At 49.1% G+C, this 24,403-nt stretch overlaps 9 protein-coding genes and 1 non-coding gene across 10 annotated transcripts; 5 read left to right on the top strand and 5 right to left on the bottom strand.

The window, feature by feature from the left end:
• Nucleotides 1–510: 510 nt before the first annotated feature.
• Nucleotides 511–5,328, top strand: EDB93DRAFT_1078635 (CNH-domain-containing protein; the record flags this gene model as incomplete). The annotated part of the gene is made up of 12 exons (XM_041445401.1): nt 511–1,291; nt 1,363–2,438; nt 2,494–2,637; nt 2,688–2,981; nt 3,033–3,302; nt 3,352–3,519; nt 3,576–3,948; nt 3,998–4,150; nt 4,202–4,470; nt 4,519–4,738; nt 4,789–4,872; nt 4,922–5,328. The coding sequence occupies 12 exons, from the start codon at nt 511–513 to the stop codon at nt 5,326–5,328; spliced, it is 4,239 nt and encodes a 1,412-aa protein (XP_041311548.1).
• A 324-nt stretch (nt 5,329–5,652) lies between these two features.
• On the top strand, nt 5,653–7,475 carry EDB93DRAFT_1078592 (carbohydrate esterase family 4 protein; the record flags this gene model as incomplete). The annotated part of the gene is made up of 8 exons (XM_041445400.1): nt 5,653–6,013; nt 6,063–6,113; nt 6,167–6,395; nt 6,497–6,638; nt 6,686–6,893; nt 6,954–7,044; nt 7,095–7,191; nt 7,242–7,475. 8 exons carry the CDS (start codon nt 5,653–5,655, stop codon nt 7,473–7,475), a joined length of 1,413 nt encoding a protein of 470 aa, XP_041311549.1.
• Nucleotides 7,476–7,780: 305 nt separating this feature from the next.
• Nucleotides 7,781–10,764, top strand: EDB93DRAFT_1220976 (Sec1-like protein; the record flags this gene model as incomplete). The annotated part of the gene is made up of 14 exons (XM_041451146.1): nt 7,781–7,848; nt 7,907–8,035; nt 8,090–8,239; nt 8,302–8,391; nt 8,457–8,590; nt 8,639–8,908; nt 8,979–9,121; nt 9,172–9,412; nt 9,472–9,555; nt 9,602–9,690; nt 9,743–9,899; nt 9,953–10,057; nt 10,108–10,378; nt 10,436–10,764. Exons 1-14 carry the CDS (start codon nt 7,818–7,820, stop codon nt 10,762–10,764), a joined length of 2,223 nt encoding a protein of 740 aa, XP_041311550.1. The 5' UTR covers nt 7,781–7,817.
• A 99-nt stretch (nt 10,765–10,863) lies between these two features.
• EDB93DRAFT_817613 (P-loop containing nucleoside triphosphate hydrolase protein) lies at nt 10,864–12,665 on the bottom strand. Its single transcript, XM_041457582.1, has 9 exons — nt 12,498–12,665; nt 12,405–12,447; nt 12,225–12,344; nt 11,938–12,173; nt 11,552–11,887; nt 11,278–11,499; nt 11,155–11,231; nt 11,036–11,103; nt 10,864–10,985 (listed from the first exon to the last, which is right to left on the bottom strand). Exons 1-9 carry the CDS (start codon nt 12,537–12,539, stop codon nt 10,963–10,965), a joined length of 1,167 nt encoding a protein of 388 aa, XP_041311551.1. The 5' UTR covers nt 12,540–12,665; the 3' UTR covers nt 10,864–10,962.
• Nucleotides 12,662–12,744, top strand: EDB93DRAFT_t29. The gene has a single exon. It is a non-coding gene; the product is annotated as a tRNA-Pro (tRNA).
• Nucleotides 12,745–14,264: 1,520 nt separating this feature from the next.
• On the bottom strand, nt 14,265–15,160 carry EDB93DRAFT_1066995 (cytochrome c/c1 heme-lyase; the record flags this gene model as incomplete). The annotated part of the gene is made up of 3 exons (XM_041444918.1): nt 14,265–14,478; nt 14,530–14,640; nt 14,697–15,160. Coding segments are annotated over 3 exons (789 nt in total), but the record flags the coding sequence as incomplete, so codon positions are not given.
• An 840-nt stretch (nt 15,161–16,000) lies between these two features.
• Nucleotides 16,001–16,619, bottom strand: EDB93DRAFT_1078578 (uncharacterized protein; the record flags this gene model as incomplete). The annotated part of the gene is made up of 2 exons (XM_041445399.1): nt 16,001–16,067; nt 16,120–16,619. Coding segments are annotated over 2 exons (567 nt in total), but the record flags the coding sequence as incomplete, so codon positions are not given.
• A 139-nt stretch (nt 16,620–16,758) lies between these two features.
• Nucleotides 16,759–18,604, bottom strand: EDB93DRAFT_817868 (uncharacterized protein). The gene is made up of 11 exons (XM_041457583.1): nt 18,499–18,604; nt 18,200–18,443; nt 17,972–18,151; nt 17,760–17,922; nt 17,613–17,705; nt 17,507–17,563; nt 17,421–17,456; nt 17,321–17,372; nt 17,193–17,268; nt 17,025–17,088; nt 16,759–16,971 (listed from the first exon to the last, which is right to left on the bottom strand). The coding sequence occupies exons 1-11, from the start codon at nt 18,513–18,515 to the stop codon at nt 16,946–16,948; spliced, it is 1,008 nt and encodes a 335-aa protein (XP_041311554.1). The 5' UTR covers nt 18,516–18,604; the 3' UTR covers nt 16,759–16,945.
• An 828-nt stretch (nt 18,605–19,432) lies between these two features.
• Nucleotides 19,433–21,835, bottom strand: EDB93DRAFT_1078334 (GC-rich sequence DNA-binding factor-like protein-domain-containing protein; the record flags this gene model as incomplete). Its single annotated transcript, XM_041445374.1, has 3 exons — nt 19,433–20,883; nt 20,938–21,163; nt 21,215–21,835. The coding sequence occupies 3 exons, from the start codon at nt 21,833–21,835 to the stop codon at nt 19,433–19,435; spliced, it is 2,298 nt and encodes a 765-aa protein (XP_041311555.1).
• A 722-nt stretch (nt 21,836–22,557) lies between these two features.
• EDB93DRAFT_1326000 (uncharacterized protein) lies at nt 22,558–24,403 on the top strand. Its single transcript, XM_041455048.1, has 7 exons — nt 22,558–22,910; nt 22,967–23,098; nt 23,151–23,380; nt 23,432–23,774; nt 23,828–23,917; nt 23,976–24,185; nt 24,237–24,403. Exons 1-7 carry the CDS (start codon nt 22,599–22,601, stop codon nt 24,267–24,269), a joined length of 1,350 nt encoding a protein of 449 aa, XP_041311556.1. The 5' UTR covers nt 22,558–22,598; the 3' UTR covers nt 24,270–24,403.

The following is a 24,403-nucleotide window of genomic DNA, read 5'->3' on the forward strand; positions in this document are numbered from 1 at the left end:
CTTCCTTCTTGAGTGGAGCAAGTTCATGAGCAACCTTGCTTTTAAGGCGGGGCCGAATTCAACGAAGGTGTTGTGGTCAAGAGGCTATGTTTGTCGCGTGGAGTTGGGAGTGTCAGTGTCGGGAAGACTGATCCGTGTTGTCAATGCAAGTGGGAAATCGTGTGGAGAATTTATCAATGACGTTTTCGATATCTTCTACGTAAATCAAACTGTATCTTGACCGTAACTTGTATTTCTACATTCAGTGCATCAACGAAGTTACCGCGGTGGTCGCCGCCGCATCATCGATCGTTACATTGTCTTCGCCGTCGTTAACGCTGAGGAAGAACGTGTGAGCGAATCAGCGGGCGATAACCAAACTTGGTCCAACTACAGGCCGAAAACTGAGTCTTGTGTGATCTCTACCACGCAGCCAACGCCAGCACCAGCGACCCGTACGTGACGATAACTCTCTTGTTTACCAACTGTCTACGATTGCCCTAGAACACTGATTTTTCAGATACCGGCGCGATGGACAGGCCAGCTGGGCCACGCCAGCCAGACAAGCGAAATGAGGCATACGAGTCCATCTTCGGTCGGCCATCCGCTTCTCACCACCAGGCAGGACACCATCCCGGCCAGCCTGCTGCGCAGCAGCTGCAATATGCACAGTCAATACACGGCATGCCTGTGCATGGCGCCCAATACCACAACCAACCATACCCCGCACACTACCATCATGACAGGAGGACATCACAATCCCAACGTCAAAATTACTATCCAAATCACTTACCGCAACACCCTCAACAGCACCTGCAGTCGCCATACAGGCAGTCATATCCACATACAGCTGCATCCCAGCAACAACTGCCTGCACACCACCATGATGCTCAGCACACACGTCCACACACTCTGGCGCCTCCCATGATTCATGGTCGAGCTAGATCTGTCGTCAGTTCACCCCATGCTGCTGGTATTATCTCGCCGCTACCAGACGATCCGCCTGATGAATCCCTCGAGGCTCTTACGAGAGCAGGCCTCACCCCTGCACAGGCTTATCAGGCTCAAGTCTACCGTAATAGTCCTACCAATCAACAGCAGCCCAACGAGCAGGCCAATTCCGCAAGGGAACCCTCTTTGAACGGCAACCATCATCGTGTCTCTAACGATGTGCCCCGTCTGGGCGTCAATCTTGACCTCGAGGATACTCGCTTCAGTATCGATTTTAGCACTGACGATCACGGAGGTCCAGAAGAGTCCACAAGTGAATTGCCATGGGCCATTCCAAACACGGGTGCAAATACAAGAGAATGTACACGTGGGTTCCACTCTCCCATATCTCGTCACATTGCACAATGAGCTCATAATGTCCCCCTTCCAAAGCAATGGCTCCCCTCCCAAGGGCACAGCAATATCGACAAGCAAGCCCTCTTTCCATTGTATCTCATCAGAGCAATTCATCTGCCAGTTCACGACCACAACCCCTTCAACTCGACACCACTCTCATGTCCACTCGTAGTTCCCTCATCAACACTTCCCCTGCTTCATCTTCCCATGCTGCCGCTTCCACCAGTCGTCGATCATCAGACTCTGTCCGTACGATGCCTGGTGCTGCCTTTCGTCGTGACCGCACCCAACAAGACCGATCCATGTCCATGTCAGCTGCTTCGGGCAGCGTCCGCACTATGATCGATCGTGGCTCTCGCGCCCCGAACTCATTTATGGCTGCTGAGGGTCGCAACAGCCCCACCACCTCCGCACGACCCCCTCGCCGAACACCCATCGTATACCCTGCACTCCTCTCCCGCGTGGCGGAGGCTTTTCGTGAACGCATCAACCTCCAGGACCGTATTAAGGACGGTCTCACATACAAGGATGCCTTCGATGGTCGTGAGGCGGTCGACAAGATCTCATATATAATCAAGACTACCGACCGCAATCTCGCACTACTTCTTGGTCGTGCCCTCGACGCGCAAAAGTTTTTCCATGATGTCACCTATGACCATCGGCTCAGGGATAGTGCTGCAGAGCTGTACCAGTTCCGCACGAAATTAAGCCCTTTCGTGAGCGGTGAGCTGCAGACAAACTTTGGGGACAGGGATGATGATGGTGATTTGAAACCGGAGCGGCCATCGCCTCGCCCTCAAGACTGTGGATCGGGGACTTTTGGACAGGGATCGACCGACTCGCATGGTGACACACAGGAGAAGGACGCTTCACCTATTGTTGAGATCCCTGATCCGCGTGGGCCCCAGGGATCGGAGAGTATCGATGAGATGCCCCTTCCTTCGGGCGTTTTCACGCTTCTTACGGACTGCTACTCCCCGACGTGTACACGAGATCAGCTATGTTATAGTATAGCGTGCCCCAGGAGGCTTGAGCAGCAGTCACGACTAAACATGAAGCCACAGCCTGGGCTCAAGAAGCAGATCTCGAGGGAGAGCTTGGGTGACTTCGTGGTGCGTGTGATATAGTCATCCTTTCCTCAGTGCTAATTACGTTCCATCTGGGCAGGAACCTGGTACACTATGGATACACTCCGTCCCGCAAGAGGTCGTCAACAGTGTCTCCGACGCCGAGAAAAGGCGCCAGGAAGCTATTAACGAAGTCATATACACAGAACGTGACTTTGTCCGCGACATGGAATACCTTCGCGATGTGTGTCTTGGTACTTTATGTTACCACTTGTGAACTAATCTTCTGCACAGGTCTGGATAAATGGGCTGAAAGACAGTGACATCATCCCTGCCGAACGTCGTACGGACTTCATCACACAAGTCTTCTGGAACATCCATGAAATCATCGCAGTAAATACCCGCCTTCGAGATGCGCTCAACAAGCGACAAAAGTCGTATGCTGTCGTGGAGCGCATCGGGGACATCCTTCTTGATTCTGTACCGCATTTCGCGCCCTTCGTAAGCTACGGTGCACACCAACTGTATGGAAAGTATGAGTTCGAAAAGGAGAAGAGTTCCAATCCGGCGTTTGCACAGTTTGTGGAAGTGAGTCGACTTTACCATCGTAGTCCTTTCTGGTAGCTGATGTGGTTTTAGACTACGGAAAGATTGCCAGAGTCGCGCAAGCTTGAGCTCAATGGATACTTGACGAAACCAACCACGCGATTAGCTCGATATCCATTACTTCTGGAGGCAGTCTTGAAGCATACGCCTGATGATAACCCAGACAAACAAACGCTTGCCCAGGTGGTCATCATGGTCCGCGAGTTCCTAGGGAAGGTGAACGTAGAGACGGGCAAGACAGAGAACCGCTTCAACCTTCTACAGCTCGACCAGCAGCTCGTGTACAGGCCAGGGGAGCAAGTAGTATGTATCCGCTTTGTCATCATGATGTGTTACTGACAATGTTCGATAGGACTTGAAGCTGCAAGACCCTGGTCGTGAACTCGTGTACAAGGGTGCTCTGAATAAGAGAGGTGGCGGGCAAGGGGACAGCGGAGACCTACTCGTGTACCTCTTTGACCATGCTCTACTGATGGTGAAGCAGAAGAGCAAACACGAACAATTCAAGGTCTATCGACGAGTAAGTGCCTGAATCCTATAGTGAATGCCTGCTTCTCAGCCTTATCCGCACTGCAGCCAATTCCCCTCGAGCTCCTCTTCGTGCATGTTACAGATGAATCCAATAACTCCAATCGTCCTGCCAACGCTCGTCAGGGGCATAAAACGCTCACGAAGAAACCGAGTTTCAGCCGTGGTACACCGTACGCGCCTGCCATTCCAATTAAAGTCGATGGTAAAGGTGGATTCGCCATCACGTTCATACATCTGGGGCGCAAGTACTACCAGATGACGCTTTGGGCGAGCACATTTGTAAACCACCGCAAGTGGGTCGAAACCATCACGAAGCAACAGGAGTCTCTCCGTGAGCGGAGCGCAGTGTTTGAGACAATCACTTTGTGCGAGGGCTTCTTCCTCGGACAGAATAGGGTGAATTGCGCTGCACCGTTTGGTGAGTGATTCTGGTGCATACTCCGCGGAGAAGGTATTGATGAGTGTAGCGTACGGAAGGAGAATCGTGTATGGGACGGATGACGGAATCTATCTGTCGGATTTGAATCATCCAAACAGGGAGCCGGTAAAAGTGCTGGCTCTGCTGGATGTCTCTCAAGTCGATGTCCTTGAAGAGTTTCAATTGCTCATAGTACTTTCTGGTCAGTATTTATCAGTTCCGCGTAGCATTTTGTTTACAGGCTTTGTTCTAGAACGACAAGTCGTCACATTCCCACTGGATGCTCTCGACCCCATGGACCCGATGTCTGGCTTGAAGCGGGCAAAGAAGATATCGTCGCACACGACGTTCTTCAAAGCTGGCATTTGCTTGGGAAAAGTCCTCGTTTGTATCGTCAAATCGAGTCCGCTGTCTAGCACGATCAAGACATTGGAGCCAATTGACCAGAACATTCGTGGAAGGAGTAAACCGACATTCCGTAAGATTTTGCAAGGCGGGAATGATACGCTGAAGGCGTTCCGAGTAAGTTTTCTCATGTGTATTGTGTCCAGGTAGCTCATTCTGCCGTAGGAATTCTACATTCCTGTAGAGTCGAGTTCAATCCACTTCTTGAAAACGAAGCTTTGTGTAGGGTGCACGAAAGGGTTCGAGATTGTCGACCTCGAGAGTCTTGATACCCAGGGACTTCTCGATCCAGCCGACGCTTCCCTTGACTTTGTACGGAAGAGAGAAAATCTTCGGCCGATGGCTATCTACCGGGTAGACAATGAGTTTCTCCTTTGTTATGATGGTAAGTGGCCGGAACGTCGCTCTGCCCGCAAATGACTTACTGCTCCCTAGAATTCGCATTCTATGTGAATAAGAATGGTTGGCGGTCTCGACAAGATTTCATGGTGCACTGGGAGGGGTCCCCTACTGGTTTCGGTATGTTCAGGCCCAAGTACGTTGGACCGGCACTAACTAGTCCAATCAGCCCTTCGTTTCCCATATGTTTTAGCGTTTGAACCTACGTTCGTGGAAATACGGCATGTCGAAACGGGTCTCCTGTCGCAAGTCATTCAGGGAAATAACCTTCGTCTTTTATTCGCTGACATGCCACCGTCGGCGACGCATTCAGGCAATGCGCAGCAAAACCAATACTACGGGCAGCAGGTATATGGTCCATATCAGCAGCCGACTCCATCATTTTATGGGCAGTCGTCAGTATACGGACAAGGATACGGCTCACCTGCCCATTCCCCTCAGTCTCAAAATTCACGCTGCATACCACCAGGGCGCGACGAGATCTTGATGGTCTCTGACGACCGTGTGTTGGCACTACGAATGACTGTGGGATCACATGTTATTTGTGATACGGCGTCGTTGGCATCATCGCGATGACTGTAGGTATTTTTGTTTTGCGCACGTTGTGATATTCAGATATGTTATATGAGTATCATCTGTAGTGATTTTGTCTGTTAATTCGTGATACTAGTACCCTCATAGCATATATTTCTATTACATTTCTGTAGTTCAACCTTGGTTCAACCAATGAATTTGATATACATGCAATTTGCATAATATACCCGTTTCCAGGCACGACGTTATTACCATTTTTAGATGGCCGAGTATTTCTTTTATATTATTTTTCTCGCTTTCTCTCAAGACCAATCCTTGTCCCTCCCGTCACTCTTTTGACTTTGTCTTGGCCAGGCCCGTTTCGTCATGCAGCTGCAAGCTTTCGTCGCTCTTTTATCCCTTCTCGGGGCCGCCAATGCCACTCCCGAACGTCACGTTCGTCTCGCAAAGAAACAGAATGCCGGCGCCGTTGTTGGTTCGAGTTCTGTTACTTCGAGCTCTCTTACTTCGAGCTCCTTATCATCCGGTGCCCCAACAACGACCTTTACTTCATCGACTACATCAGCCTTGGGTTCACCCGTGCCAACCACGCCCGTTGGCACCACTATTCCTCCGCTTGTTAATATTACTTCCGGCATGGCGACCCCTTCAACCGTCCCCATCTCTGCTACCTATTCTGCAGGTGCCACACCTTTAATTTCCGGTGCTCCAGTTTTGCCTACTCCATGTAAGTTTTCTTACCCTCGCATTTTTGGTCCTCACGTTATTGTAAATAGTCGTATTTCAAGCTGCAAATTGGCCTCCTCAGGACCAGATTGCACCTACTGGTGTGTTGTAAAAATTACGATGTGTTATGAAGCATCATATCATCATTACGCAGATTCTGACGAGGTCTCCGAATGGATGCAAGAACTCAATGGTTTCAATATACCCGATCTCGATCCTACCGCAGATGGCACTTGCGTAGGCGACCCAGCTGCCGCTGCGCAAGCTGCTAGTCGTGGTTGGTGGACTTGCGGTGGTTATACCCGTGTTACCGATATCACCGCTTGTCCGAACAAGTTGACATGGGGCGTCAGCTTTGACGACGGCCCAGGTTTCTATAGTACGTATATTTTTCTGGCATTGCACATTAATTAATTCATGTTTTTGAACAGCTCAGTGTGTTCCTTTTGACATTCTTGACCGTAATTTCCTCATTGATCGACAGGGAGCTTCTTGACTACTTGGCTTCCAAGAACATGACCTCGACGTTCTTCGTTATTGGTTCTCGTATCGTTGAGCGTCCTCAAGTTCTTGTGGAAGAGTATATGGCTGGGCACGAAATCGCTGTCCACACCTGGTCGCATCGCGTACGTGTGGTAAATCAATCCTGTGTCTATAGTTAATTGCGCAATAGCCTCTTACCATGCTTACTACTGAACAAGTCGTAGCCGAGCTGGGTTGGGCACGTAAAGCTATCAAGGACGTCATTGGTGTTACTCCCACATTGATGCGTCCCCCTTACGGCGACATTGACGATCGCGTTCGTGCCATTTCCCTGGCAATGGGTATGGTCCCCGTTATCTGGACTAGCACTGGTACTGGTGCAACGTTCGATACCAACGGTCAGCTATCCCAATTTTATGCTTGGATCTCGACGTCAGATTTATCTTAATCGACAATAGACTGGAAGGTTCCTGGTGGTGTGGTCACAGGTTCTCAGTCCTTTGCCACTTTTGAAGCCATTCTATCCAACGCAACTATGCTGAACACTGGGTAGGTACAATTTGGGTTACTTTCGTTTGACTTCACTAAATTTCCCCTAGATTTGTTGTTCTGGAGCACGACTTATACGCACAAACTGTCGATCTTGCTATCGGTTATACGCTGCCTGCTGCCATGAACTTTACCCCCACGCTGACTGTTCGTGATTTCCCTGATGTGTGGATAATTATCTGATCCCTGTTATGTAGCTTGACTCGATTGGTCACTGCAACGGCATCCCAAGCACGAACCTGTATCGTGAGAGCAACCAAAATACGAGCTTCCCCTACCCGAACAGCACTAGCGGTGACTCGTCGGTCCCTAGTGGCTCAGGTGGGAAGAGTAGCACCGGCACGACTTCTGGTGCTCTATCGAATGCTATAATGCCTATATCTATGGTCGTCGCTTCATTATTGGCTGCTGGCGGCTCCCTCTTCATGTGATCTGACGGACATACCATTTACGCAAGCTTGATACTAATCTAGACGATGATTTCGACGTATGGCAGTTGTATATATATTTCGCCCCCTTTGCGGACAAGTATGTTTTGTGGATGCTGCTGTCTAATCGGATTCCAAGTACCCCGTTTTCTCTGTTCGATACGTTGTAATTTTGTGTGAGGTTTGGGACAAATGACTCTGCAGAGAGCAATAAATTACTTCGGCGTACCTCTGACAAATGAAAGGGATTGTGCTGGCGGATAAAGATAGTACTTACGGTGATAGCCGATAATAAGGCTTGGATCCAGAGCACAGTTAACTGGTTGCCGCCAGCCATATCGATTCATGGCCTCACTCATCACTGCTGTTCGTTCAAGTATGCGCGCTGCTCTCTCATAAGCCAGCGAGCGCTAATGTACATATTGTATTCGCAGAATTTCTTCAGGCGATCAGATCCGTGAATCCCCCTGGACGATGGAAAATCCTTGTGGTGGACGAACACTCGCAGAAGCTGCTAGGGTCAGTTCTCAAACAATTCGATATCCTTGAGGAGAACGTTACTTGTGAGCCCTTGTCGGTCGGATAACACAATTAACACTGACAGCTATATGGGTCAGTGATCGAGTCAATATCCAGTCACCGGGAACCCCAGCAGTTTGAGGCAATCTATCTACTCATGCCGACTACACAGAATGTCAATCGTATCATCAAAGACTTTAGTGACGGCCGCCAGCAGTATCTTGGGGCTCATTTATTCTTCGTTGACGGTACGCTTTCTCACCCGACTTCCGCGTCAGCTGCATCGGTTGAGGACGGGCGTGTGATTTAGGGTTGTCGGAATCCTTATTTGAGCACTTGACGACATCCCCTGCTGAACCGCATCTCAAAGGATTGCAGGATCTGTTTATCAACTTTTGGGGTGAGTTTTGTGCGGAGGCCACTCACGACGAAGCTTGATGTTGATTAGGATGCCTCCATATGCAGCGACTGAGGCGCAAACTTTCTCTATTCAGTCACCAGGACTGTTCTTTAACATTTATAGCCCGCCGCGAAATGAAGCTGCATTTAAGTCGGCACGATCGAAACTTGAGGAGGAGCTGCGGTTTGTCAGCAAAACTGTATGCATTCAAATGCAGGTACCTGTTTATGAGCTCAATTATTTACAGATAGCAAACATCTGCATCACCCTCAATGAATTCCCCTACGTTCGGTATTACATGCCAACTCATCATACACCCCTTGGTCCCCTCAAACCCAATGACCAAACGCGCGCTCCTCCACCTCCTGAGGGCAGTGGTCGATGGCGAACCAATCTGGCTCGTGGAGACGCCGCACGCGCGTACGAGGTTGCCGACACGGACTTCGTTACGAAGTTGCTTGCGTTCATGGTCCAGCAGAACCTGGATGAGTACAAGCGGATCAATCCGGAGTTCCCTGTGAGTTCTCAACTCAGGTTACCTGTCGACTTTGAATGACTTATTAAAATATTGTGATTGACGACGCTAGAAAGCTTCTGATCCTCCCCGACCCCGCGGTACGCTCATAATCACGGACCGATCTATGGATACCATTGCGCCTTTCATTCACGAGTTCACATATCAGGCTATGTGTAACGATCTGCTGCAGATAGACGACGGTACAAAATACATGTCCGTCTGTGCATGCTAGCGCGAAACTTCTCTAACAGTTTTACCCGTAGGTACAAGTTCCAGTCATCGGTCGGATCTTACGAAGACAAGATCGCCACCCTTTCCGATTCTGACTCAGTATGGACCACTGTCCGCCACATGCACATGCGTGAAGCGATTGACAAACTCATGGCGGATTTTAACAAGTTTATGGAAGAGAACGCAGGGTTTAAGGGGGAGGGTGCTGCCAGTCTTAATGACATGAAGGATATGCTTGCAAATTTGCCTCAGTATCAAGAGCAGAGAGAAAAGGTGGGTATATGCGTGTGCCTACATGTATCGATGATACTAATCTTCTGATGATTATCAAGTTCTCGTTGCATCTGAACATGGCACAGGATTGTATGAACCTGTTTGAGAAGCACAAACTACCGCTGGTGGCCAACGTTGAGCAGGTATCTGTGACACATTCTTTCGATGGATAAAGCTAACGCGATCCAGTGTTGCGCTACTGGACTCACCGCAGAGGGGAAGACACCGAAGACTCTTGTTGAGGAAATGGTGCCTTTGTTGGATAGCCAGGAGGTCATGTTAGTAGTCATATAACCATTTTTGGTTAGTCGAGCTGATAGTCATGCACAGAAATGCCAACAAAGTGCGCATGGTCGCGCTTTACATCCAATACCGTGATGGTGTTCCAGGCGAGGATCTCCGACGATTGTATCAACATGCACGGCTGAGCATGGCTGATCAGGACGCCGTCAATTCGTTGGTCCATCTCGGTGTTCGTATAAGCAGGGTACGCGCGTGGCAAGTGCAATTTATTATGACACTCATGGTTGCACAAAATAGGGGCCTGCAGACAAGGATACCAAGAAGAAGCTCAAGCAAAAGACATCCGGTGATGACGAGTACGAGCTCTCCCGGTACCGACCTCTGCTTCGGACAGTCATAGAAGTACGAACACTCTTGCACCTCGCTGCTCTGTGCTGATTACTATATCCTAGGAACACTCTGCCAATAAATTAGACTCCGCGCTCTTCCCCTATGTCAAAGATTCCCCAATAGTTCTGTCGCCGGCTGCAAGTCTTAAACAGACAACACCCCAAACCACATCCCTACGCAGTGCGAAGCCTAGCTGGCACAAGGCTGTTCGGCCGAATGCTCTTGCGGAGAGCAAGCAACGTGTTATTGTGTTTGTTGTCGGCGGGATGACTTACTCGGAGATTCGAGAAGCATATTCGTTGTCGACGTCGCTAAACAAGGATATCTACATAGGTATGGCGTTTGTCTCGTCAAGAGCTCTTGAGGTTACTGAAAGTTTACGATGTGTAGGCTCGACACACGCTATTACGCCTCGTAACTTCGTTGATGATCTGAAAGTCATTGAGATCGCAGGGGTCGGCTCACGTGCTGTGCCAAATGGTGTCTCACTGGCAGGAGCACATCACTCATACCAAGAGTATTATGATGAGAAGTACTTCACCCCAGATCCTCCTGCACCTCAACGTGCTACAATGCCTGTGCCGAAGGATTCAAAACATTCCGCCAGCAAGCTTGTGAAGACACCGTCATCATACTCGACGTCATCGGGGTCGCTGATCGGCTCGGGCACGGTAGAGAAGGAAGAGAAGAAGAAAAAGAAGGGGCTTTTCCGATTCTGAGTCCTATCATACCTCTCCTACTTAACCAATCTCTCCACTCGAACCACCCACGGACGATATTCAACGACGAGGAAGTGTGTAGACTATAATAAGGTGACGTTAATGGACCTCTTGGATTATTTCGTTTCTTAGTCGTGGATAAACCTCGAATGCAAAATAAAAATGAAATACAGTGCAGGCGGTATATTACATGTGGGTCTATGCCGAATACTCCAACTTGGCTGTAAATTGCTTAAGAAAATGTGACGAGCTACAAAGAGCCTGGACTCACTCTCGTGCTTTTTAGCATCGCTGACCTTCCGTGCGGCTTTGGTGAGATCTTCTTGAACGATATATTCTCTTTGCGGGGATGAGCGAAATAAATTATTGTCATGACAAGCTGGGACTCACCGGTCGTCCCTAATAGCGAACATGCCTGCTTCTGTCACCACATTCCGCAGGTCAGCACCATTGAACGCATCCGTGAGCTGCAAGCCGGGTGAGATGAATACTAGATGCATCAATAGAACGCACCTTCACGATTGCTTCATAATCAATATATCCGCTCTTGTTCACGGGTTGTGCATGGATCTTCAAAATCTCTAGTCGTGCCTGTTCATTCGGTAGAGGAATTTCGATCTTCCGGTCTAGTCGACCAGGACGCAGGAGAGCAGGGTCAAGAGTGTCTGGCCGATTGGTTGCCATGATGAGTTTTGTCCGCCCTAGGGAGTCAAAGCCATCCATTTGGTTCAATAGCTGTGAAAAAGTGAGTTCGATCCCACAAAGAAAGTGAGGAACAGATATCGACCTCCATCAATGTTCTCTGAATCTCACGGTCCGCACTGGTACCCTCCGAAAACCGCCTTCCACCGATGGCATCGATTTCGTCCATGAATATTACACAGGGCTCGTGGTCCCTTGCATATCCAAACATCTCACGCACGACTCGTGCGCTCTCCCCAATATACTTGTCGACGATAGCAGAAGATACTACCTTGAGGAAATTGGTCTGGAGAGTAGCTGCAACAGCACGAGCAAGGAGGGTTTTGCCCGTCCCTGGGGGACCGTATAAGAGGACACCCTTGGGAGGCTTGATACCAACCCGGAGGAAAAGCTCTGGGCTGAGTAGCGGTAGCTCGATCACCTGGATGATATGAAGCACGAAGCAGCGAGAAGAAAGCATAGCAGACATACCTCACGCAGCTCTCGTACCTGCTCACCCAAGCCACCGATACCCGCAAACGATGCACCTCCAGGATCTTCCAGGCTCATCTTGTAAACCATAGGATCCACTTCTCTTGGCAGAATACGCATAATTGTGAGGGTGGTCATATCAAGAGAAACCCGTGTGCCTGTCTTGAGTTTGTCTGCTGGTAGGGCAGGGCGGTAAGAGACAACATATCGAGGTCCTGATGATGCCTTTACAATGACTATGCAGTGATTGAGCGTCCCAACAGATGATGAAACTTAGTGCGACTGACATCGTTCGTCATCTAGTTGTTTCATAACCTCTCCGATGATTTGCCCAACGGACTGCACGGCCTTGATGTCATCCTCGGTCTTCGCGTATTCAGTCTCAAGATCTTTCAACGAAAACCGCACTGTATGACAACAAACGTTAGAAAGCTTCGAATACTCAGATTTGACAGACAAACACTAACAGTTCTTGAGACTCTGGCTCGAGTTCTCGTGACTCTGCATTTTCTATAACAGAGCTGAAATCAGCAGAAGCGGAAGAAAGGCAGCTGACTTACATCCCGGTAGCTCTTGAGAGCATCCTTTCTTCGTTGGTCCATTGTGCTAGGTGATGATGTCGGTCCTTAAGAATCAGATGAACGCGAAGGGACGCGTCAGTACCAGTAGTGACCAATTTGGAACTTGCACGATGATGATGGTTTAGTAAGCCAAGGGTTTTATCGGCCTGGTGGTCTAGTAGTATGATTCCTTGTTAGGGTTCATCCAAATTCGAGGAGGTCCCGGGTTCAATTCCCGGCCAGGCCCTTTTTTCGTTCACTTATCTTCTCAGTCCCACACTGCGAAGCTGTTCGTGCACAACACCCTAGTAAATAACGATTTAATGGTGACATTTCGTCAGTCGCACCGTCCTCCGGTGCTTTATCCTACACGGCGTATGTATTGCACGACACTAGCTCCTACATCAAGCTACGCATTATTGATTGACCTGTTGAAGCGATAAGTTGGATAGCTGTGTTTTTTCTCTTACGTTTCTGGTTATCAGAACCTGAGCTAGTTCGTGGCTTGTGCTGCGCAGAAGAGCATTCACGAAGCCAAGTCTGTAGGGCACTCATAACAATCGCCTGAAAACCCCGTGAGTCAACCCCATTATACTGAACAAGGCAATCGGTCAACAAAATGCAGATGTTCAAACGGGAATTGCAGAGATCAATGCAAATAATTACTGCGTCTTTAAACAAAGTTGAAGAAATACCTATTGTATGCTGCCGGTCAGGAGAAGGACAAAAATGTGCGAGACACATGCACCAAAATGAGGCTGTTTGTGGAAGATTAATTAGCACAGAGCTAACTCGTTGGACTCGCAAAGGCACACAGCGTTTATTATTCTGCTGTAGCACACCTATAATATTCTGATGTGGGACTTTACTTGCCCAGATCTGTAGATCCGTTATTGGTGAGATGGCTCCGCTGATGGAACAAATCGATCCTACCTCTTGTCCGAATGCGAGTGCTGGAAATCTCGTAAATGATCCTGACTTCTTGAATAAGATCTTATTATACCAGCGCAGCACGGCAAAATAGCAGTAGAAGGTTAGACGGAGATATCATGTTCGTTTATCTGATAACTCTCCACAAACCTACAAAATAGCTGAAGATTGAAAAGAACAGCTCCCCGGTCAAACCTTTGCGAGCCTGCGGGCCGCTGCGGCAAGTCGAGTCGCTTGCAGACACTTGCAGGCCATGATTTCGACTCGGATGACTATCCTGCATGCAAGTACTCGGCGTATCAGTAGCTAACCAATGGGCAGTTTTATAAATACTGCTAACAGAATATTACGCACTCGGACTTAGGCTCGTAAGTTGTGGTTTGATCTGTACTTACCCTACGTCCGTACGGACAAAACGGCTGAGTCACTCGAATGGCAGAGCCGCGCCATCACAGTCACGAGTTTACTACGTGATCTGCTTATTTTCACTACCGTTCTGCTGAAAGCTGTTTCAGCACAAATGTTAGTCAAATAGCGTCTAATTGGCCTGCGAGATAAGAAAGGCAACATTAACTCATTAAATAGCCACCCAGCTCAACAGAAATGGCATCCACATCAAGGTGCTGAAGATAATTGTGTCAACAACGGTATGGCTTCCCAACGAGTCTATCATATTAGTGTATAATGCGAGAGGTGTGTTCATTAGCTTACTCAAAGCAACATAAATACCGACAGTCGGACGACTGATCCAGCATTGGGAATAGAGTGTGCATGCTCAAGACTATCCCATGGCCTTGCCTGTTATGTACCTCCCCGTTCACTCTTTCCCCATCCCCTCTCCCGAAGCCCCTCCCATACGTCATCCATACCCACCGCTACACGCTGCTGGATACTTTCCAACGAGTCAAGAGCAGGTCGGACATCCAATGCGAAACCGGGATCTCCGTTAGAAGTAGACGGTGCAGAGTAGTAGTCGATGACATAGCGGACCTCTGTTCCATCGCGCGGACGACGTACTATCCAATCATGACGATCGAACGGAGGTTCAGTGCTGTGATACTGATGTCAGTATTCAGTAAACACATAGCAGGGACAAAGCTACTTGAATCTAGAAGGAAGCAGCCAGCCAGCCAGCATCCAGAACCTTGCCTTGGGCGACATCTCGCCTGGACGTCCCTTAAAGCGAGCAAGATGCGGCTCCTCGTCACCCACCCTGAGAGGTAAAAAAAAATCAATAATCGTAATCGACATAGCAAGAATAAAACTCACTGTGCAATCCTCCTCTCCCACTTTAACACTTCTCCCCAAGCTCTCTCATTCAAAAAATTGTGTATTTCCACCACCGTCTCAATATGCTCAGGGGACGTATCCAAACCTTTTCTTACCAGTGCATTATAGAACTGCTGAGGAGATGGGTACTCCCACGTTTGGCGCGTGTCGGTTGTCGTTTCACCGTCCGCCACACGCGGGATCGATGACATTGTACGCTCAGTTGGTAGCGGTACGGCTTGCGGGTATATGGGGGTCTGAGGAAGATTGGGCATCTGGTTTGTGGGATTCAACGTGTTGAGTGAAGAGTGATCGACGGGACATCCACCCGAGGATTTTGCAACAGGTGGGTTGTTGTGCTGAATTGGACAACCAGTGCTGGGCACATCATGCATTGGGCACGATGACGGTGGAGAGTTGCGCGATACAGTTGTGGGAGGCGAGGAGGAGATTGATTGTCCCATAGTGATAGAAACAATTGGGGTGTTTCGAATGTCGTCGTATATACTATGATACGTTATGAATCAAAGCGCAATTTGTGCGATGGCATAAAGAAGCAAAATACTCAAACTGTAAATTACGAGATTACTATATAGTTGACCTCAGCCGGGACAACCCGCACGTGCTAGGAGGGAGTTGACAACTACTTTCATGTACATTGTGCCAAAGGCGCCCTAGGGGGCAAGCGGACATATCTAACCCGATTTTTGATGCTGCTAGTACAAACTGGGGGAGATGACATCGTCGCCATAAAGGCTCTGCGGGACGGAGTCGTCAGTCGAGGTTTTAGCGACATCAAGTAGAAGTAGACCTTTCAGTGTTCGACGTTCAAGCCTCATATGTCCTAAGTCCTTTGACCATAAAAATAGTCACAGGAGCTACAGCGAGGTGTGATTGAAGAAGTGAAACATGCCAACTTGCCACAAACTTGCCAAGCGCTAATTTTATAAAGACACGGTGACCAGAGTCTCTGAGTCGGGAGGAGCCTAATCAAAGCCTGATATCAGAAATTGGTAGAAATCACAAGAGTTACTCACCAATGATATAGATTTTTCATTCATCTATGGTAGGGACTCGCTAACTGATCGTACGACGCTTCGATGGCCGAACTCAATGCATGAATACATAAACTTTAGACCGAGCAACAAACGTGGTGGGATGGATATAACTTCATGATCAGTCGAGCTTGTGAATATATAATCAACCAGCGGTACCGTAGCAAGATCAAACAGTTTCACCACCCAATGATATAAGTATACACTTCCGGTATGTGATGCGGCAAGCCATGGTGCTCTGCTAATGGTTCAACATATCGGTAGGCCGTCAGCATCCAAGTAGTCATAAACATAAAGACCTCCACCACAATGCCCACTTGATAGTCCGATCAGTGCTTATACCAAAGACAACAGAGCATGATACTCACAGAACGAGTGGTTTCTCTCCTGTCCACATGTCACCCATGGCAAAGTATGCGACATCAAACTCCGTGCGCGCCAGCACTTTACCTTGAGACTTGTCCGATGAGGCAATCAACGGATCCCACACTCGCACACACCCATCATTGCCCCCACTGACAATGCCAACTCGCCGCCGATCCCGCCCCTCAACCCAGCATACATGAACAGCACCATACCCGGCCGAACCTACTGCATCTAACTCCTCGTGTTTGAATATGGCAAGGGGACCTTTAGTTAGCGCACGAATGTCGTACATGTGCACAGCATTATCTGAGCGTGCCACCGCAAGGAGGCGCCCTTCAGAAGAAAAAGCGGCTGTTGTTACTTCAAATGTAGCGACCCGGGAGGTTGATGATGGCTCAAGCATTGTTTCGGCGACAGCATGCCCCGACTTGCGAGCCACATCGTACAACCTTATAGGATGCTGATTATTCTCACCGCATGTGATCAAGAGATAAGTGCTTCCTGCACAGTTTTATACCAGTAGGCTCACAGGTAAACACACACACTCACCATCTGGACTGACGGCTCCTGCATCACCTGACTCATTGGCACTGAAAGGAAACAGTACTCGACCTCGTGATACATCATGTGCACGGTGAAAACCTTCGTCCTTGCCCACCCCATCAGGATCGTGAGCTTCTGAAGATGTGTACATAAAGCGTTCGGTCGGACCACGGCCCCAAAGGACAGTACCCGCGGCATGATCGGCATCAGGAGGGGCAACGTGAAGTTTCGTCTCCGGATCAGGCGGAGGCATAGTTCTGGACCATGTTGATGAAGTGAATAATTTTATCGTCTTGAAGACAGAGACAGTGCTGGGTGAGAAAGTCAACTCCAACCAAATTAGTAATTCGGATGAGATACAAACCCATCTCGACAAGATACAGCAATATTTGTACCATCGAATGAGTGCACCAAATCCTGCGTGACATCTCCCAGCGTCACTATAAAACAGGACATCAGCAAGTACAATGGTAGCAATGGTTGACTCACTAGAATTCATCATCCGGGGGGCACTAGTGATGGATTCACTCACTTCCATTTCATCAACCTTAGGCAGCTGCCAAAGCTGCACCTGGCAATCATTCCCAGTCGATAGAAATTGTGCGGGGCTACAGTGGCCATTAACTCATCAAGCACAATAGATACAGGGCCCAACCGTACTTCAATGGATTGAATAAGACATCGTTCACCGTGTAGTATTTCTTCGCAGAAGCTGCGACACCGTTCAGTCATAAGCATAACTCCTAAATGAGAGAATCACCTGCGTGGTCGATGCAGTGAGCATCGACAACGTGACCTGTAAGCGTGATTACAACTGATCCCTTTACTGCTTGCTGACAGACTTACATTGGCCCTGCTGGAACACTACCATTGTCCCGGCATTGTTGTCTGATGGGAGAGGCGCTGCAAGGACTAAGCGTCCCCGAATAAGAAGATAACATGACACGCGCACCTTCTCGGTCTTCATTCGAATAGTCGGGATGTCCACCAGATGCTGCCGCACACGCTACGATGGCTCCTGGAACTTGAACAATCTTATTTATGGCTGAGAAACTCATCAGGAACGATGCCAAAATATTGGCTAGAAGATGTCTCTCACACCCTGATGCTGCCTGACGATGCGATTGCACAGCACCCAACTTATCGTAAGCAAGATCTTGGAACAGTTTGAGAGGGCGCGTGCGTCCCGGCAAGTGCCTAGCGAAGCGAAGTCGAGCAGGTGGTTTGAGTGCGTGCGGTCGGAAACCTGGCACCGAATTTAGCTGAGCAAAATTTCGTTATTCGCCCACATGAAGATGAACAACGACGCACTTTCCCCCAAAAGAATTGTTCCTTGTAAATTGGATCTAAGGGGGTGACTGGATAGTGTACGGCGAAGTACTTCGGACGCAACGGCCGCAGTTCTCCAGGTCGCGGATGTGCCGGCCCGACCTCCAGCTCCACATTAGGCGAAAGGTCTTCAGCCTTCTTGCTTGAAGGCATCTGATTCCACTGGAAACGAAATTTGAACACATGAGTATCGATTTAAAAGACACTCACTTTGGATTCATCAGAAATGTCGAGAGAAGCCATATAGTTCGCATACTCCTCTTCGGAGTCATATCCAGGGTCCTCAGATGATAGTGATTGAGACAGGGGCGGTAGTACGTTCGTACGAGGGAGAAAATCGTTCGGGTCATGTGTATCGTTACCGCAGTCCATTTGGTTACTATCATCATTCGCAGTAGATATCGGTCGTGCGGTCGGCAAACAAGGAGCTTTCCTCGGATTCGAGTCTAGGTCTCTGAGAGGACAGGTGCATGAGGCAAGCGCAGGAGCAATATCAAGCAAGATCTCACCTTTGCAAGGATGTCATCGTCGCTGCTACAGATCGACAAATCTATGATCACCGGCTCTTTCCACCCAGATGGCTGCTTGCGTTTTTCCTTTTGTCGACTGGGCACATTTGCAATTGCGATGGTTGAACTTGTTGCACGTTTCTTCAAAGGTGGCTCCTCAACGCGTTCCATCGCCATTCTTTTCCTCTTTTCCTGAGGATAAAGGTGGTCTTGCATGAGTCCTCGATCCCCTAGATGTTTGGAGGTAAAACCTTACTTCTTCAACAACTTCAAAGAGCCCTGGACGCGCGTAAGTGAATAATGTATGGGTGCTGCACGATGTCACGGACGGGAGAGATAATCACCGAATTCCTAATTAACACCGACGGCTCACATGAAATCATGAATGGTAAACTTACTCTTTGAATTGCAAATTGGATCCTGAGGGCGGAGGCAAGCGGGACGAGGAAGCGACTGGTTCATTTTTGATAGTCATCATTCGACCCGTGGCGTTTGTGTATTGCGAGTTTCCCCCCGGGCCATACCCAACGAATTGAGTTGCATCAGCCGGTTCATCCTCGTCCGAGAGAAGAGCGTCGACATCGATTATTTCGGTTGGTACTTTGAGAGACATGATAGTAAACTGAGAAACATACAGACTTCAGCAAAGGAGAGTGCCTTTTCGATCTGGTAAGTAATGCGCGAGCTGCCGGAAACTCTTAGTGTCCAAGTGTCTTGCAGGTCCCAGGAAGTGATGGGAGTGATCAAGTTGTAATATTGCCTCCTGTGGCTCCGTTGAAGCTTTATGTTGTTCAGTCAAACTGGCATCATTGACAATGAGTTGATTGCCGCAAGTCATTATTGACAGTTTGTTCAAGTTGGTCACCTGACCATCGCGTCATGACAGTGCCACTGCCTATGTGCGCGTATGTACTAATATGCATTCTGAGTGTCCCTACTTGTTGGCCCTAAGAACCATATCCTCCAAAGTAATTGCCCTATATTCATCCCCATCAGGCGCCCACACTGCATCGTCTTGCACATAAACAAGCAAGCCTCCTTTCCCTGCAATGCTAGACGAGACGCGGAACAACGGCATCCTCGATTTCTCGTGCGCGCGCCCCGTATGAATAAACAAGAGATTGTGCGACGCAGCAAACTCCTCCACAATCGAGCGAAAGGTGATCTCTTGAATCCGCGCAGGAGCGACCTTTGTTGCAGCGGGCTTCTTTGTAGACACATTTGCAATCGCCTGTTCTGCACGTAGATCCGGGCGTTTCAGCATCGTAGGCGCATCAGGGCCGAGCTCGATAGCTGTGTTCATAAGCTGCAGCCCGCGAGTAAATCCACGTGCAATAGCAGGCATAGACTGCACGCTATCTGGGAAACTGCTCTTCCAAAAGGAATACCACTGTGCAACTTCCTCGAAACTGACCTTCGGCTGTATGAGCCAAATGTGCAGTACATCCAGCCACTTCGGGAAAAACTCAGTTTCTAGCAATTGAGCAAATACACTCCCATGGAGAAGCGTAGACCATGTGAGAACTTGTGTCAATGGTTCCATATTTTGATTGCGGGGGTTGACACGGAACTCATCGCGCAACAACGAGCCCAATTTCGGCACAACATACTTGAGGAGCATCGCGTCCCACTCGCCTTTGTCGAAAACCTCCATCCATCCACCGAGGTCCTTGAGTGCGCCATCTGCTGGTACCCAACTCCTGAGAAGGCTCTTGACCTTCCTTTGCGCATCACCCAGAACACTTTCAATACGCAAACCCAGGTATGGAAGCCAAGGGAATACAAGCGCGTGCAAGGACACTGTACTGCGCTTGGGGCTCCAGTCTGCAACGGCTTTGCTCACTTTGGGTAGTATGAGTTGGTCAAGTATGTTATCGCGCACAAATGGCGGGAGGAATGTCGACCATGCTTCATACAACTTGACAGCTGGTGTAGGGTCCTCAGGTGACCACTCGTTGTTGAGGCAAGTACGGACTTTTGGTAGCCATACATTCCATAGAAGGGACTCAAAGGGAGTCATCATCTTTTCAATGGCTGGAGGGGTTGCCACAATGCGTGCGCCATAGATGTCAATCTGAGTATCTGGCAGTTTGTCAACGGAGTTGACTTTCAGTGCTTGCTTCCATATGCGGAAGGTTGTGACCAAGCCTGAAGGATCCTGGAGTGGATTCCATTGAGCAACGATTCGTCTGACCATCGGCGCGATTGCTGCGACAACAATTTCGTCCAACCGATATCTGTCAAACTCTATGGGGTACTGCACCAACAAGGTGGAAAACAAAGGCGAAAAATCATCCAAGGTTGCCTCATAAACAGAAGCTAGTTCCTTCGCCTTTGTGCCAATATCGTCCACGACAAGTTTTACCTGCTGTAGTCGTGCAATGACTACATACACTGCGCATGAGTAATGATGAGATTAAAAAGCAAGAACGGACATACGCTCAGCCTCATCGTCAACTTTCTTTTCCAACCGAATGCTCTCTTGAGCAATGAATCTTTTGCGTTCCTCGAGAGCCTTGGCTTCGCGCGCAAGTCCGTCAAGATCGTTCTTGCATGCGTCTACAATAAGTCGCAGGTTATGCCGTACCTCCGGTATACGGGTAGGATCAGTTGATGGTGTCCACGATGACAGAGATATATCGGCAAGTGACGCAACTTCACGAGGCTGAAAAGATGTATGAGTAAGGTGAAACAAAAAGATATGAGCAGCATTCACCGTTCTGCCAGTCGCATCAATGATTTGACCAATACCGGATGCGGCGGGTTGCTGTCCAGCTTCTGCAACAATTTGTTCGTATGTCTTGTGCTCTACCTTGGTCTTCACCTTCTTTGGTTTCTTCCAAGCGTCGCTCCTCTTCTCCTTTGCTTCGCCCTTCTTCTTCTGTCCCGGCCGCACCTCTTCCTCATCGTCGCTGACTACTTCTCCCCTCCTTCTAGCCTCTAGCTTGCTTTGCTCTGTCTTCTCCCTGTACCCCTTGAACGCGATACCCATGTTCTTCGGACGCAATTTGCTCTCGATTGGAATGACAATACCCTCCCCGGTTGCGCCAAGACCTGTACCAGCCTGCCATCCCATCTTTGCAAGCATTTGAGCACCAAGGGTACTTCCAATCTTGTTGAAGTGTGCTTGTTCATGAGCAGGTAGCGGAGTGGATGGTTTACTTGTAGAGGAAGTCCCGCTGCGGAGAAAAGAGCGTTGTGCACGAGGGGCACCGTTACCACCAAAGGCGGTTGGCAACTCGGATGTAGACGCTAATTTGGTAGGGGCGGGGGAAGCGATAGCAGGTTCAGATGGAGCACGAGATGTAGAACCGATGCCACCTTTCGTAAATCCCATACCTACAGTCATGGATCCAGGTCTTGTAGAATTGCCGAAACCACCCTTGGCAGAACCTATTCCACCTATTGAGCCAATTCCACCTTTCGAAGATCCAATACCGCCTCTCGCAAAGTTCCGCGTTGAAGGTTCCTGCTCAGCTCTAGTTGAGCCAAGACCGGCAAACGCTGGCTGTTCTGGTGGTTCATCCTCTTCTTGATTTCGTATCTGGGGCGAAGAAGGCTTTGAGAGTCCATCCTCATCTTCATCATCCTCGGGATATTCAGCCTGCTCGATATCATCGTCGGAACTGTCGACCCCATCCGCTTCGTCGATCACTTCTTGTTCCCCTTCCCATGCCTCATCCTCCTGCGCCTCCACATCCTTCTCCAAATCTACTTTTCCCTTTGCGACAAACGAGGGAGCTTTCGTCCAGTCATTTCTCTTGCGTTTAGAGCCTGAGCCGCCGTGACCTTCATCCTCACTGTCGCTACCAAATACGCCGTAAATTGCGTCTTCTTTACCATTCTTCCGACGTCGTTTGTGCGCATTTTCAAAGAGGGCACGCTCAGCACGAACGTCTGGATCATTTTCATCTAGATTAACGTCAGCCTCTGAGCCGTCTGAAGAGTCGGAATCGTCGTCTTCGAGGAATTGATGTTTGCGGCGTGGCATGGTAATGTCAGGGTTTCAGTTACTACTCATTAAAAGCGGTGTTGGCTACTTATTAGTCATCCATTGAAATTAAGTAAAACTATCATCGTTCTTCAGTTCGCTGTAACTAATGCTTCATCTCCGTAGCTTTGTTGCAGCGCGCTCGTTGATTCTGCACAGACCAAGTGCAGCGCCCTTTAGTTATTCTCCGGCCAGGCGCTTTCTGTCGCGACTCGCGAAGACTCGTTCTTTCCACTCCTCAACACGAAGATATGAAGAGCTCCCGAAATCACCCTTTCAAACTTTCGTCGACGTGCTTCGTGACGAACTTAGGAAAAACCGCGAACTTCAAGATAATGTTAAACAGCTTCAGGGTGACGTTGACAAACTTCAGGATTCGGACGCCATGAAACGGGCGAGGGAAGTATATGAGCGTGCAAGGGTATGTATTTTCAATTTTTCTCGTATATGGGTTAAATCTCACTTTCGCTTCCACAGTTGACGTCCAGCATCAAGGAAAACCCCCGTTTGAGGGCAGCGGCGGAGGAGCTGAAGGCGACGGGTGTTAAGGTCGGCGACGCGGTATCAGAGGCATTGAAGACAATGGAAGAGAGCGAAATAATGCGTGCAGTGCGTATATTTTGCTTATAGCTACTTGATATCACGAACTAACTTTCGGCAGATTTCGCGAGCAACAACGTCCCTCTCTAGTACCATTGCTACAACAACCGAGCCCATCCGTCAGACGGCTGCTTACAAAACTCTTGCAGAAACTCTCGTCGACGCCCTGGACGACTCTGGGTCCGCAAAGCATGCCGGGTTCGAGGATAAGGAAGCTCGGAGACGTCGCAGGCAAAAACGTCTCGAGAAGGCGGGCCTAAGCGGACGTCGAGTAATGGAGGAGAACCTAGGGTGCGTCCTTTGGAAGTATTTTTTTTTGTGCTGGTTCTAACAAGCCTACAGAGCGGGCCAATCAATCATATATCTTAAACCCTCGCCTCGCGCGGAAGCTTGGGAAAACTTCAAGTCTAGGAACCCTGTAATGCAACGCTTGTCCTCGCTACATGCCGCGTACGAAGAGTCGGAGTCTCCCCTCCTTACCCCACTTCGTGCTGTGACCAGTACGATTGGGTCCTGGTTCGAGGAGAACGAAACAGCCCAAGTGACACGCATGATCCGCGCGATGGATCCGAGCTTTTCGAGGGAGGCGTTCGAGAGGGAATTGAGAGAATATATCGTTCCGGAAGTCGTAGATGCGTACTTGAGTGCAGATAGGGAGTCGCTTGTCAGGTGGTGCAGTGAAGCGGTGAGTGTATCCGATCGGAATCGCATTTCAAATCTAAATACCCCCTTCTTTAGACATACAATGTTCTTTGGGCAACCATGGAACAATATCTTCGCCAGGGCCTTGTCAGTGACAGTAAAGTGCTTGATATCCGGTCAGTAGACGTAAGTATTTCATCTGTCTATCTATATCATGCAGAGGTGAAATGCTAAATATTTCCAGGTTTCTGATGGAAAAATTCTCGACTCCTCTATCCCTGTCTTTGTCGTGACATTCTCGACACAAGAGATTCTCCTATTCCGCAATGCAGCCTCGCGTGAGATCGTTGTCGGCGCCGAAAACCGAGTAGAACAATGCGTATATGCTGCGGTGATCACACGCGTCCACGAGGAGTTAGCGGACGAGGTTACGGGAGGGTGGAAGGTTGTCGAAGTGAGTATTCTCTCCTTCACGTGCTGCTCGTACTGATATTCTTCTGTGCAGATGGCACGCAGGTCCTCCCGGGCGTATCTATAGTCGTGTTAATTGGATACTGGGCACTAACACAACACATTGATCACTGCTTTGCTTAATCATTAATCACCACTCATCTCGTCATAACAGTATCTTATTACATTGACTATAAGAATTTTGTCAGAACCTAAGCCTGG

This window comes from Suillus bovinus (assembly GCF_016758785.1).
Source record: "Suillus bovinus strain UH-Sbo-P2 chromosome Unknown EDB93scaffold_7, whole genome shotgun sequence".
In the NCBI taxonomy this organism is placed as follows: domain Eukaryota; kingdom Fungi; phylum Basidiomycota; class Agaricomycetes; order Boletales; family Suillaceae; genus Suillus; species Suillus bovinus.